This window comes from Triplophysa rosa, linkage group LG10 (genome assembly GCF_024868665.1).
Source record: "Triplophysa rosa linkage group LG10, Trosa_1v2, whole genome shotgun sequence".
Taxonomy (NCBI): domain Eukaryota; kingdom Metazoa; phylum Chordata; class Actinopteri; order Cypriniformes; family Nemacheilidae; genus Triplophysa; species Triplophysa rosa.
The window spans coordinates 4,315,378-4,330,054 of NC_079899.1; the positions used below are offsets into that span (position 1 = coordinate 4,315,378).

General features: G+C 42.7%; 1 protein-coding gene and 2 non-coding genes across 3 annotated transcripts; 1 reads left to right on the forward strand and 2 right to left on the reverse strand.

Annotated features, from left to right (window-relative positions):
• Positions 1–2,087: 2,087 nt before the first annotated feature.
• Positions 2,088–8,084, reverse strand: LOC130560316 (uncharacterized). Its single transcript, XM_057344031.1, has 8 exons — positions 7,904–8,084; positions 6,883–7,467; positions 6,392–6,616; positions 5,813–6,027; positions 4,813–4,893; positions 4,448–4,710; positions 2,962–3,219; positions 2,088–2,280 (listed from the first exon to the last, which is right to left on the reverse strand). Exons 2-8 carry the CDS (start codon positions 7,397–7,399, stop codon positions 2,088–2,090), a joined length of 1,752 nt encoding a protein of 583 aa, XP_057200014.1. The 5' UTR covers positions 7,400–7,467; positions 7,904–8,084.
• Positions 8,085–11,031: 2,947 nt separating this feature from the next.
• On the reverse strand, positions 11,032–11,114 carry trnal-cag (transfer RNA leucine (anticodon CAG)). Its single transcript has one exon. It is a non-coding gene; the product is annotated as a tRNA-Leu (tRNA).
• Positions 11,115–11,631: 517 nt separating this feature from the next.
• trnam-cau (transfer RNA methionine (anticodon CAU)) lies at positions 11,632–11,705 on the forward strand. The gene has a single exon. It is a non-coding gene; the product is annotated as a tRNA-Met (tRNA).
• The last annotated feature ends 2,972 nt before the right edge of the window (positions 11,706–14,677 follow it).

The window sequence follows — 14,677 nt, forward strand, 5'->3', positions numbered from 1 at the left end:
ATCCACTTCATCCAACGCTCTTTGTGTTCTGCGTGTTCTTAAGTTTCGCGCTACGAGGAGTGAGTAATCCTGCTTCAGATGATTCAGATCGTGCTGTGATCTGAACAAATCATTTGAACTGGTTCATTAGCCTATTCAAACGGTTTTGCCCATTGTTCAGTTAATGCTTTCAAAAGAATCGACTCAAAAGAATCGATCACTCGGGAATGCCCGTAAAAAGAGACGACAACCTTGAAATAAACAACGCGTTTTAAAAAGCATATTTTAAAATGAAGGAACGAAGGAACGTCACGCAATGTAACTTATGTAACGAAGTAAAAGTACAGATTTTCTATTAGAAATTTACTCAAGTAAAAGTACACACTTTTAATTTTACTTAAAAAGTACATATTTTCCAAAATGTTACTCAAGTAAATGTAACGAAGTAAATGTAGTTCATTACTACCCACCTCTGTATGCTGCTGGTAGCATATGATAAGACACATCAAAATATGCAGTTAAGATACTGCAGCGGCATTCCATCTTTCACTCAAGTGGCCATGTCCTCAATTATGTAGAACTTTAAGGCTTAAAACAATTTAAACGGATGAGTTATAAAAACATTCACCCCCCTCAAAGTTGTCAGGAAGGACCAAATTAGCTCTATAGACCAAAATCACTTTTGTACCAGGCTGTAAAAATATTTTATCTGCTGCGAAGTTCGGCATTTCACCCCCATTTGGAGCCAGCCTCTAGCGGCTAGTTGAAGAATTGCGATTTAAGTCACTTCCTTATTGCTTTCATGAGAGAGACCGGAAGATTGCCGCTCTGTACTGACCACTACACGATCACGACGAGAGGCCTGAAGTGATGGCAGGGATCGGCATTTGCTGAAGGTCTCAATCAAGTTTGGGAAAAATTAAGGGAAAATTTAATAAAATGACTTTTATAAGTCATTTATAAGTTTTTTTTATACTTTTATTGTTAGTTTTTTTCACGTTTTCAATTTTAACCAAAAAATACTAATTACTAACCAAGTAATTGTAATGATAAAAATCCTTGTTTTCTGTCATGAAACTCATGGACAGAACCCAGATGCAGACAGCTCTAAACCAATAAGTCTTTATTTTATAAGACATGAAAACATAACTAAAAATCCCTCGAGGGGGAAACAGAACCAAAACATGACAAGATAAAAACAAAGCTCAATTTTAACTAAATAAACTCACAGGGCAGACAAAACATGATGGTGGGGGTCACAAAACGGTGCAGCACAAGACAGCAAACACAAAGGCTTTAAGTAGGGAAGCAACTAAGGAGAGGTAACGAGGGAGACAGGTGTAGGGCGTAAAATAATGAATAAGGAAATAAGGGGGCGGGGCTAAGACTAAAGAGCGCATGACATCCAACACAAACACAAGAAGTGGGGCTGTCATCATCCCGTCCGCCAGAACAAGAGACACAGATGCTAGGAAGGCGGGATCATGACAGTTTTCAAAATTAGACAAAAACAAGATGTACATCCACAATAAAGTTTATTTCAAAAGCTCAAATCTGACATTTCTATATAGCAATAATTCCAAAGTCATTATATGTTATACATTAGATATAATAGTAAACATTTATTTATTACAATATTATATAATAACTACAATGACTAGTATACAATAACACTTCCACATATACTGTATAGTTTGTCCCAAAAGATCACATTTGATATCATATATAAATATATGATGCGAGAGAGAGAGAGAGATAGAGAGAGAGATCCTTCAAATTCTGTTTACCTAATACACTACGTAAAATTTACTTTAACTAGAGTTAAGACAACTGACAAGTTTGTTAAAAAAAGGAAATAAAAAACATCAACACCACATTGTTACCTATAAAGAGTCTTTCCAATCTGTAATGCTCTGGCCAGATGCTGGACAGTACCATTTTCCTTTATGCTGAGTATGGCCAGTAAGTTTGCTTTTTGACTGGCCACACATTTTGCATTGATAGTGGTAGTCTCTTTTGTGTGCTTTTTCTTTGGTGGCTCCCCTCTTGCCACATGTTGTTGTTCCTCAATTGCTGCCTTGTGTAGCCTCCATGTACTTTGTCGGTTTTCAGGAGGTGGAGGAGCTGATGGCTGTTGGCCTGGTGGAAGGGAAGACCAACCATGAGGTGGTGGTGGAGCTGATGATGGATACCCTGGTGGACGGGAAGACCAACCATGAGGTGGTGGTGGAACTGATGATGGATACCCTGGTGGACAGGAAGACCAACCATGAGGTGGTGGTGGAGCTGATGATGGATACCCTGGTGGAAAGGACCGATCAGAACACCCAGGCCAGGTATGCCACCCAGGAAAGTGCTGTGCCTCAGGACAGAAAAAATTATTCTGTGCAGTAGGAGAATAGTCTGTGTCATATGGAGATGTGTCTGCTAGCTCAGTGCCTGTGTGTGCATTTGAAGACACTGCAGTTCCAGTTTGTGCATATTTACGTTGGCGAATGACTGCCTCACCCTCCCGATTGTCAGGCTCCTGGAACTCAATGGGAACGTGTCCATGTTCAAGTAGACACTGAACTGTCTTCAGCTGTACATTGCCAGCATTTTCTTTTTAGAAGCCGCTTCACACCTAATTTAACTTGGCATTACTGAATCGTTTTCTTGTTGTTTACTTTAAAGCTCCTCTGAAACTCTATCCTTTATAAAGTGCTATAGAAATAAAGGTGACTTGGCTTGGCCAAGGTCTAAACTGATAAATTATGACTATGTAAAAGGTGTTTTTAACACCCTTCAGTTATGACCAGCCAGATGTACATTTTCTGAAATGGTCTAAAATAATCAAGAACTGAGAGCTGTTTAAAATTGCTGTGAAACAACGTTTAATGTATCTAATATACAAATAAGTGTGTAATTTAGAATAGTTAATTCAGAAGTTGTTAGAAGGAATATACTACTAAAGTGAACTCAGGAAGGCAATAACCAACTCACCAAGATGACACTGTAGTGTTGTTGATTGTAACTAGCACCAGGTTGGTCTTGTCGAGCAGCTCTCGGCAGTCTTCAAGCTGCTGCTTGATGTGACTATACATCATCACAATTGCCTGAGCAATTGGAAAGGTTTTGCCCTTATTGTTTTTAGGCCTGTTTCTGGCTTCCCTGAATTCCTTCAAAAGCTTGAGTGCGATGCATTCTGAAATCCTGTTGACATCAGGTCTCTGGGCTACCTGGCCATGGGTCATGAACAGTCTGTGAATAAAATGTGACACCCTGTTTGTGTAGTCACAGAAATGGTAGTAATTATTTGTTTTTTATGCCATGGACTTGATTATCTGAGTATTTGTAATATTGTTTAAATGAGTGTTATTATGTCTAATGGTGATGTGTAGTACTGTCCGGGGACAGTAGGGGGAGATGCTGCGTTGACTGTGGGGTTTAGGGTGAGTCGCGAAGAAGAGAGCATTACAAGAGCGACGCCACGATATGAAGCAGCACAACTGTGTCTCTCTTTGTTTAATTTCAAACAGGTGGGTGGAAATTTATCACCAAGGACATCAAACGTTAGCAAATATGTTGATTTCATGTGTATGTTGATGCATGATGGTGATGTACATGTTTTGAGTCGAGTTAAACGGTTTAAAAGAGATCGGTTGTAAGTTTATGAAAATGGCGTTTTACTCGCACATGTGTGCGTCAGGCCTGCTACTGATGTGATAAAATATCCAAGGGGGAAGCCTTTTAAACACTGAAGACCCAGACCAGTGTAATGTTTAGTGTGTTAATTGGGTTTATATATGTTATAGTATACTTTGTTGGTGTTTAGATATTATTGTGTGTTTTATGACTACGGTTTAAATGTTTATATAGATTTATATACAGTGGTTTGCTCAACGTTACAGTTATCTTTACATACCGGAGAGATTGGAAAATGTGGTGATGTCAGAGTAAAGATGTTGAGTGATGTAAAATAAATATAATGGAGTATAAGAAAATGGAAGACTCTTACAAGAGTGAAGTAACACGTTATGTGTGTTGGGTTATGTGAGTCACGTGTAAGGTGACATGAGATGTGTAATTGTGTTATGCAATTGTTGAATATTATTGTAATAAATTACAAGAGCGACGCCACGATATGAAGCAGCACAACTGTGTCTCTCTTTGTTTAATTTCAAACAGGAAATTTATTCACTGCAGCACTGCACGGCGGGCGTGTTACAAAAGCAATGCATAGAATGCATTATGTATGATGTTATTCTATGGTTCATTGCAGCTTTGTAAACATACAGACTAATTATGATTTTTTATTTTATGCAAATGAAAAGTGAGGGATAATTTATGATGGCACACACTGTAAAAAAAGTTTTTGACCACGATTAATCACAATTCTCTTTTTTTAGCCTTAGAGGAATTACATTATTACACAAGCAGCATGACACAAGACTCAAGTTTAACACAGGTGCACCACAATTCAACTCACCTCTCAGCTGCTTGCTGACCAGGGGCTGAGCCACTACGCTTTCGAGAAGCTCTCCAATGACCTGGCAAGATCTTTTTCTTGCACTTAAGGGAATACTTTGAAGGGGACTGATCAATGGAATGCAGACACGAATACAGCCGCAAGATCTCTGCTATCTCGTTGGTTGACAAAGCAGTGATAGTGCGGTTGAGGCTGATGAGGTAGCCTGCCAGGTTATCCACCGCCTCGCATCCAGGAACACCTCTTGAATCACATCTACGGTTCTGAAAACGAAACAACAACAACAAAAAAACAAAATCCTGCATTACAGTTCTTTGATAAACCGTTCTTCACAAATTACAAGCATCAAGTATTAGAAACTTTACCGGAGCTGATGTGCTGGGCCCAGCGCAGGACATGTCTTCAATGTCAGGACTGTGAGAGCCACCACTTGGAACACTGGTTTCCTAGATCATTTTTAAACATTTGTAAGTGTACAAAACGTATTTAGAAAACAATTGAGTTGCAACATTGACTGTTCAATAAGTTAACTAGTTTTAAAAACTGCTCACACGTTTCAATATGGGTTCTTTAGTTTAAGGATGGTTAATGCATTAACTAATATTACCTAACAATGTGCAATACATTATATACAGCATTTTCTCACTCCCATTTACATTAGTTAATAAAAATAAAATTGTACTTTGTTTGTTAATATTAGTTCAGATTCATTAAAGTTAGCATTTTAACACTTAATCATGTGTAACGGAGGCCAGCTAGTGAAAAGCTGTGCAGTGTGTAAACCTCACTCCCCGACCAACAGAGACGCTCTTGCGACAAACGCTAGAGATTGCGGTCTTTAGCCTCCTCGCTAGAGCGCCCTTCTCCCATCCGCACCGACTCTGGTTCGAGGCCCGCGTGGGGCGAGTAGGTCCGGTTACATTGGTGCCGTGACCTGGATGTCAGTGAGGTTTAGGGGGGTGAGTGTAAGGAGGCCAGCTAGTGAAGAGCTGGGCATTGTGTAAACCTCACTCCCCGACCAACAGAGATGCTCTAGCTGGAGACTGCGGTCTTTAGCCTCCTTGTTAGAGCGTCTCTGTTGGTCGGGGAGTGAGGTTTAAACACTGCACAGCTCTTCACTAGCTGGCCTCCGTTACACATGTAATGGTCAATGTTGCAATTTACATTAGGATCAATAAATCATTTAGAAACATTTTCTTTCTTAGTTCATGTTAACTCATGTTGTTAGGTAATGTTAACCAATAAAACATTGTAAAGCATTACTTAAATTGAAGGTATATATTATAAAACAACTCATGTATTGCTCATGTAAACTAACATTCTTATGCAATTTAAATAAAAAATAATCAAGCAAATTTATATTACCAGAGATGAGGTCAATAAATCATGACTGCTGGAACTGCCAATAGTGTCTGTGTTTAAACTGATGTCCGCTGCATCACATACTGTGATATCCAGACACTCATCCTCCTGAACTTCAACCTGCATCTCTAGCAGAGTTATTTCACCTGGCTCCAGTGGATAAAGTAGGTCTCCTCTGCCAGATTGTGCCAGTAAGTACTCGACTGCTATACGCTCATCTGCCAAAAAGAGGCATCATACATTTAGTAATAAAAGGAATATAATCAGAATAAATCATAACAGTAAATGTGATGAATGTAGTGTTGCTAACGAACAACCAATTATTTGTGATTATCACATGGAAAGTAAAAAAAATACATAAATAAATGAAAATCACAAATAAATAAAAAACTAATAAAAGAAATAAAAGAAAAGAAAAGAAAAGAAAAACTAAAACAAATACACTGAAACCACACAGACACATCTTATAACAGTATAGATAGATAATGGACATGAGCACCATTACAGCGTTAAGGCAGCATGCAAACTCACAGCAAAGCCTGTAATTACTATTGTAAGAGAATGTAAAATATTGAGTCTTACCAGTGGGTTTCCCAGGGGCTATGAATTCTTGCAGGAGTGCAGATCCGAGGACTCGGTTGCTGAGGACATTAATGTGTGAATGATTTTCATACATTAAACGTACATCATAGATTTTAGTTTGTGATGTACCACTCATGTCCACAGCTTGATGAGCCCGGTTGATGTTCCATCTCGATGCACCCTCAAGCATGTACATCTGAGTATGTAGAGCGTTACATCTCCACCCTGTAAGGCAAAATGTTACACATTGTAAAAATACCATTATAAACCCCTCTAAGAACTACCAAAGCTGATTACTAATTAAAGCTGATTTACTTTTGACCACAATCTGTAGAAATTTTATTCCTTTAATTTTGTGGCACTTTTTCCCTGTCTTATTAAAAATGGTATTTGATGTATTGTTCCGAAGTTAGAAATTCCTGTATTGTGACAACACTACTTAATTACAGACATCATATTCTTGGTATTGATATATGGTATTGTCCCCATACCTGGAATGAAAGTGCACTGATGGCGATGAAAGCTTTCCAGAGAAGAGGACCCTCTGCCACACCGCAGTACATCCAGAACCTTGTCACCCTTCTGTAACCCAGAGCCCAGCTTTGTGTAAAGCTGAACACCAGGCGGGTCTTGGATGCAGGGTAAATGTTTCTGTTGTACCTCCCAAACGTGTGTCATGCTCTCTGGATTGATGATGCGCAAACCAGTCGTGTCCGTCAGCTCCCACATGGAGTCCAGCAATCCTTGTATCAAGTCACAAGTTTCTTCAACTCCACGTGTCCTCCTCCTGCAGTGCTTGGCCAGCTCACTGGAAGTGATGCTTGACAGGATTTGGGCCTCTGTTGGAATATGCCCCTGATGTTTTTTTAAAAGCATGGTCTTTTTCGCTTCTTTAAGACGAGATATGTCATCCTTGTCCCATTCAAAGATACAACTGGACAACTTGGAGCAGAAAGTGCCATACAGTGGATGGTGCTCTGTTGTAAGACCAGCAGTGAACCGTCGCATGAAGTGGAAAACATCGAGACGCACTATGACCTTCCATGGTCGAAACCAGGTAAGAACTGGAGTCACACCTACACCAATGAGAAACAATGAGCGAGTTTACACATGTTCTTAGATTTCAATTTGCATCATTAAACAAATATGCTAATGCTAGTTCTAAATATTCTCTTAAGCCTCTAAATCCATCAGACGTCGCTTCCTTTAAACAAGCATTTTTGTCAGGTTCCTAGGTTCAGTTGCATTAATAGCAGATATTTCAGAATGGGCAGAGTGTGGCATTTATGTAGAGAGCATTCACTCATCATTCACTCATCAACATTATAATCTCATTTTTGACAGAGGTGTTTTTAGAGGGTTTTGCATTTGAACGAACATGAACAAAATATGAACGATGCAGATATGTGATTTATTCTCATTGAGAAACATGCCTAAAATGGTTGCTGATATGGATTAGAAATGCATAAATGTACACACATTCCTGTTAGGTAAAGGCTTAAGACGACAAACCTGTCTCGCTGCAGCAGTCCCTGTCAACATAAATCGCAGCTGGATCTGGCTCCCCAGCATCCTTGTATCGCTTCACAATGCCCTGACATCATTTAGTCACCCTCAGATTGTTCCAAACCTGTATAAATTTCTTTGTTTTGCTGAACACACAGGAAGATATTTAGAAGAATGTCCGATCTCGCCCCCCATTGACTCACATAGTATTTATTTTCCCTACTATGGGAGTCAATGGGGATCTGATTTTTTTTCCAAATTTCTTCCTGTGTGTTCAGCAAAACACAGAAATTTATACAGGTTTGGAACAATCTGGGGGTGAGTAAATGATGACAGAATTTTTCATTTTTGGGTGAAGTATCCCTTTAAGTCAAATCTTATTTTAATAATTCAGTTAAATCACTTTTTTTTACCCGGGATGAATCTGTTAAGGTGCAGGTGAAATGACTCCAGCGAAGTGGAACCTCTGGCACAGCGGTAGGATGGCAGACGGTGCCCTCCCTTCACTAGAGTGCCCGTCTGCATGTAGAGCGGCACACCTAGAGGATCCTGGATGCAGGCCACATGCTTCCACTGGGACTTCAAGATCTCTCTCATCCGGTCTGAGTTAATTAGTGGGACTCCCAGAGTGTCACGACCAGCATCGCCATCAAAGCCTGAATATGGCTCTTAATCATCGCCAGGGTCTCCTTGGTCCCGCGAGTGGTTCTCCTGCAATGTAGGGCTAGCTCGCTACTGCTGATATGGCGCAACACATCAGCCTCAGATGATGGTTTACAGTAAGCTGTCATGGCTCTGCCTCAATTAGTCATGTTTTTCTTGGTCCTGTGGCAGAGCCATGACAAAGCCTTTGGTTTTGTGTGAGAAAACCATGGGGTGTTTATCTTTTGACACTCCATGTGTTTTTTCGTGTCTTGTCATTGGCCCCGCCCCTCTCGTTTCATGTATTGCTTCCCTGCCGTGTCTGATGTTTCCCACCTGCCCTGTGTCATTATTCCTCGTTTGTCTTGCCCTATTTAATGCCCTCATGTTTCTTTGTCATGTGCTCGTGTATTGTATACGATTCCGTGTCTGTATGCTTACCTCTGTGCTGTATGTTCAAAGTTTCCTGTCCCATGCTTGTTTCCTGTTCCTGGTGGTTCCGTGAGTCTAGTTATTGTTAGTTCATTGTAGTTTTGTCGAGTGTGGTGTTAGTCTTTGTAGTTTAGTTTAGTCAGTTTATGTTCCTGTTTTATGATTTCCATTATTATCGTGTCTTGTTTTCCCCACTGTGGGTTTTTGTTTTGCGTGTCTTGTTTCAATAAAGCTTTCTGTTTAACCCCTTCATCTCCTGCTGCCTGCGATTGGGTTCTCCCACGAGATTCATGACAGAATGACCGAGCCAGCCCGAACCCAGCAGGCAGCTCCAAAGGACGGCACGGCGTCGTCCTCACGGGCCGCCCAAGCCCACTTGCTGCTAGGGTTCCGTCAGGGGAGTTACGGGAACCGGGAGTTCGCCGGGGCATTCTCGACGGTGGCGAGGTCGTCTGAGTTTGGCGAAGCAGATTTGAAGGCGATCTTCAACTGCTGCCTCACTCAGCACCTCGCCCCGTCGGAGAAGAGGCCGCTGGCTCCCCTTGGGTTTGCGGACATGGTCAGGTTCGTGGCCAACCGTGACGGTCCCGAGGTTGAGGTTCCACTCGGAGCTTTCACCCCACGGTCGACCGCTCCTGAGGGCTTCGTCCTGGCTGCCGCTGCCCGGGAGGACTCAGTACCCTCCGGATTGAGCTCCCCGGTTCTCCTGGCGGAACCTGTGAGCCTGTGGAAAAACGTTTTTATTACCAAAGATTTTCAATACATTTATAGCTCAGATGGCAATATTTGGTAGTTTTAATACCCGTGTGAGGTCTCCCTTAAAAATTTCAAAGCATTTGCGATTTTACATTTACATTTAGACAATTATCAGATGCTTTTATCCAAAGCGAATTACAAATGAGGTAAACATTGAAAGCAATTGGATCAACACAAGGACAACAAAAAGCATAAATGCACTAGAACTGGTCTCATATAGCCCACCACAGTATACAAGCTAAGGATTTTTTTTAAAGATAGACAGACAGACAGACAGACAGACAGAGAAATAGATAGAAGATAGATAGATAGATAGATAGATAGATAGATAGATAGATAGATAGATAGATAGATAGATAGATAGATAGATAGATAGATAGATAGATAGATAGATAGAAGTGTAGAAAACAGATAGAAGTCAGAACTGATCGGTTAACGTTAGGTGTTGACGAAAGAGATGTGTTTTCAGCCGATTCTTAAAGATTGCTACAGAATCTGCTGATCTGCAAGTATTTTTTAATACTCCATAACAGGATTATGTCACATCCATAACGGTACATATTCCTCATGAATACACACATGAAAATTAACTATTTTATGTTTTAAGCGCCATCCCTTCTCTATGTGTTCGGTATTTTGGCTTCTGGTTTGTGCATTTTAATTCACTGAAATCCTACAAAGTTTGTCGAGCTACAGGTTGTTTGTTTAAAACAACTACATACTATATTTGCCACTTTATTTTTGTTGACAAAAAAAGACTGACTTACTTTGCAAATGTTGGTCAGAAGTTAATGAATAAATGTTATCATCTTCTCCAGTCGTCATCCGCATGTCTCAATGGGCTCTTGAAGTTAATTGGTCAATTCTTGGTTGTTACTAGGGGAATCATGGTAGCGATACGAGTGCTGATTGGCCATTGCATTCGATTCTTGGTTGCAGCCCGGAATGTGATTGACTGTTATTACCAAGAATAACCACAATCTGCAGGTGACATGGAGCGCCACTGGCCCACCCAGACGGCGGTCTCCGAATTGCCGTGCACATGAAAACAGCACAAGACGAATGTAAATCGACACTCGGCAAAGGCGTACAGAATGCACGCTCACTGCTCATCAAGCCCTTCAGTGGATTACTAGAAATTTCAAGGCAGCTGTGGTTGGAGCTAGACTCTGCTGAAGACAGGCTCTCCAGGAACTGGGTTTGCCACCTGTACCTTACACTGTCTGACAGAAATTCAGCGATGGACCGTTTCCGTGTAAGGCCAAGCACGTGAGCACCAGGAGGCTCCAGCGTGTGCAAAGCAATGTCAGAAATTGGATTTGAACCAACGCCTCCAGAGGAGACTGCGACCTGAAGGCAGCGCCTTAGACCGCTCGGCCATCCTGACTGCAGCGTGGCAAGAACCTGAGTGGATTGGGCGTCTCTGTGATAGCAGCCATTCAATGGCACACATAGGCCATTTCGCAATAACGTCCGACCAGTGGCGCAATTTCCGGAAGGGGCAGAGGGGACATGCCCCCCGCACTTTTTGACACTTGACTTTTCGATTTAATGCTTAATGATAAACCATGAAGTCTTGTATCTACATATAGCATTAATTACACATAGGCCACACATATGCCATTTCGCAATAACGTCCGACCAGTGACGCAATTCCCGGAAGGGGCAGAGGGGACATGTCCCCCGCACTTTTTGACACTTGACTTTTCGATTTAATGCTTAATGATAAACCATGAAGTCTTGTATCTACATTTAGCATTAATGACATTTATTCCACTAATTGCATTAATGACCAGCATATTTATAAAAAAAAGACAACAACGTTTGGCAGAAACCAAATGGATAGCGTCCTTGTTATATCTTTAAAAAGTACTTTCAATTTTGACGATTGTTATCTGTCACTGGCCTCGTAGGCGCAGTTAGGCAGCGTGTCAGTCTCATAATCTGAAGGTCGTGAGTTCAAGCCTCACACGGGGCAGCATGGTGGTATTATTTTTTCCCGCTGAGCCCCATTTAGGCCGCGTGTATCAAGTGACCCAATTCCGATTTTTTCCTCCAATGTGGCACAGATCGGATATGACCCATGACCGTGTAAGCAGGAAAAAAGCACATGGATTCCGATATTTTCAAATAGGTTTTAGGCCTCAGTCATATATGGATATAAATCTGATATGAATCGGATACGTGCCGTTGCATGCCTAAGGTCATCAAACGTAACGTGTAACTTAGTTGACATGCGCCGGACGGCTAGTTATGGAAGCTGCGTGCCGACGCCAGCAATTTTTTCCCAGGTCGCCCGGCGGTGCTGAAACGAAGGGGAGAGCGCCCGTGATCGAAAGGAAGCGTCATGGGGCGGCGGCGGCGACACCAGGGGGACCCATGAAAAATGCCCAAAATGCCTAATTTTTGAGTCACGGAACGAAGGCTTAGGCGCTCTCTTGGGCAGAACCACGAGGGGGCGACTCGAATTACGTTCCCAGCCTAAGCCCCGCGCGCCGATCAGGTTACGACCAGGCCTCCCGAAGAGCGCCTAAACAACCCCGTCGCAGCCTACGGGCCGGCTCCGTACCCCGACGTACACGACAAGCCTACGCGTGCCCCTTGTAACCTATTTTGGGAGGGGCTTCCCGCTGGCCACGCCTCCATCCACAGAACGCCTACGCATCCCCCTTGCAGCCTAAACTTGAGGGAGGCCTGCCCGATGCCCCCGAAGCCTGCCCGAAGACCCGGACACCACCCGGCACCCCGGGGGACCCGTTTCAGAGCTGACTGCCTCATTTGAGCCCAGCGGCTGTGTGACACATGCTTAAACAGCCCAAATCCCTTTTCTTTGACTTTCGAGTCGAACGTTTACATAAAAGCGCCGGTGTGCATCGACACAATGTTTTCTCACATCTGCGATTCACTCGAAGGGCCCAAAATTAGGAAGACAGAGTAAGACCCCTGTCAGTGGTCTCATTTGCTTTGTCAATGATTTATCCAGCTTAAACCAACAGTAGAGTGTATAAGAGGAACAGCCCTTCACAATGACGTCCATTAAGGCTCACAGTTGTGCTCCAGAAGCTTAAAAATGGTGTGTCCATTAGCTATCTATGGAAGCCGTGCCAAAAGTGTTACGTGTGGCATGTACATACGAAACTTATTTAATGGGACCCTCATAGGTAAATAATGGACAAATCTATTAAGGGTCATTATAAGCCTAAGTAAGGAGTTATATGGCTTTAACCAACAGTAGAGTGTATGAGAGGCTTAGCCCTTCACAATGACGTGCATTAAGGCTCACGGTTGTGCTCCAGAAGCTTAAAAATTGTGTGTCCATTAGCTATCTATGGGAGCCTCGCCAAAAGTGTTACGTGTGGGACTTCCTTTGACCACAGGAAGTCCCAGTCGTAACTTATCTTATGGAGCCCTCATAGATAAATAATGGACAAAGCCTATTAAGGGTCATTATAAGCCTAAGTAGGGCGATATATAGCTTTAACCAACAGTTGAGTGTATGAAAGGCTTAGCCCTTCACAATGACGTGCATTAAGGCTCACAGTTGTGCTCCAGATGCTTAAAAATGGTGTGTCCATTGGCTACCTATGGGAGCCGTTGTAAAATTGTTACGTGTGGCATGTACATTCGTAACTTATTTAATGGGACCTTCATTTTAACAGATCTTTGGAGCAGTGTGAAGTCCCTTCATGCTTCAAACGCTCCACCATCATCCCTGTACAGAAGAAACCCTAAATATCTGGACTTAATGACTACAGGCCTGTTGCTTTAACATCTGTGGTCATGAAGTCATTTGAGAGACTTGTACTGGCCCACCTGAAGGACATCACCAGACCACTTCTTGATCCCCTCCAGTTTGCTTACCGAGCAAACAGGTCTGTGGATGATGCAGTAAACATGGGACTGCATTACATCCTACAACACCTAGACAGACCAGGGACTTACGTCAGGATCCTGTTTGTAGACTTCAGCTCGGCCTTCAACACCATAATCCCAGACCTCCTCCTGCCCAAGCTTACCAAGCTCTCTGTGCCAACCTCTACCTGTCAGTGGATTATTAACTTCCTGTCGAACAGGCAGCAGCTAGTGAGGTTGGGAAAATTTAAATCCAGCACATGTACCATCAGCACCGGAGCTCCTCAAGGATGTGTTCTTTCTCCACTGCTATATTCACTCTACACAAACGAATGCACCTCTACAGACCCTTCTGTCAAACTCCTGAAGTTTGCAGATGACACCACAGTCATTGGCCTTATTCAAGACGGTGATGAATCTGCCTACAGAAAGGAGGTTGCTCAGCTGGCTGCCTGGTGTAGTCAAAACAACCTAGAGCTGAATGCATTCAAGACAGTGGAGATGATAGTGGATTTCAGAAGGAACCCTCCATCACTTCCTCCCCTCACCATCCTGGACAGCACTGTGGATACTGTGGAGTCATTCAGGTTCCTGGGCTCCACCATCTCTCAGGACCTGAAGTGGGAGTCCCACATAGACTCCATTGTAAAGAAGGCCCAGCAGAGGTTATACTTCCTCCGTCAATTGAGGAAGTTCAACCTACCACAGGAGCTACTGACCCAGTTCTACTCAGTGGTCATCGAATCTGTTCTGTGCACTTCAATTACTGTTTGGTATGGCTCGGCCACCAAATCAGACCTACGAAGACTACAACGGACAGTTCGTAGTGCTGAGAAAATTATTGGTGCTCCTCTGCCCACACTTCAGGACCTGTACGATTCCAGAGTGAAAAACAGGGCAAGAAAAATCATCATTGACTCCACACACCCAGCACACAAACTCTTTGATCTGCTGCCCTCTGGCCGGCGCTTTAGAGCACCAAACACCAGGACTTCCAGACACAGAAGCAGCTTCTTCCCCCAGGCAATCTCCCTCCTAAACAGATAACTGCTCCTTAAGAGCAATATTCCACTTCCACTACTCCTATAGTGTGCACTA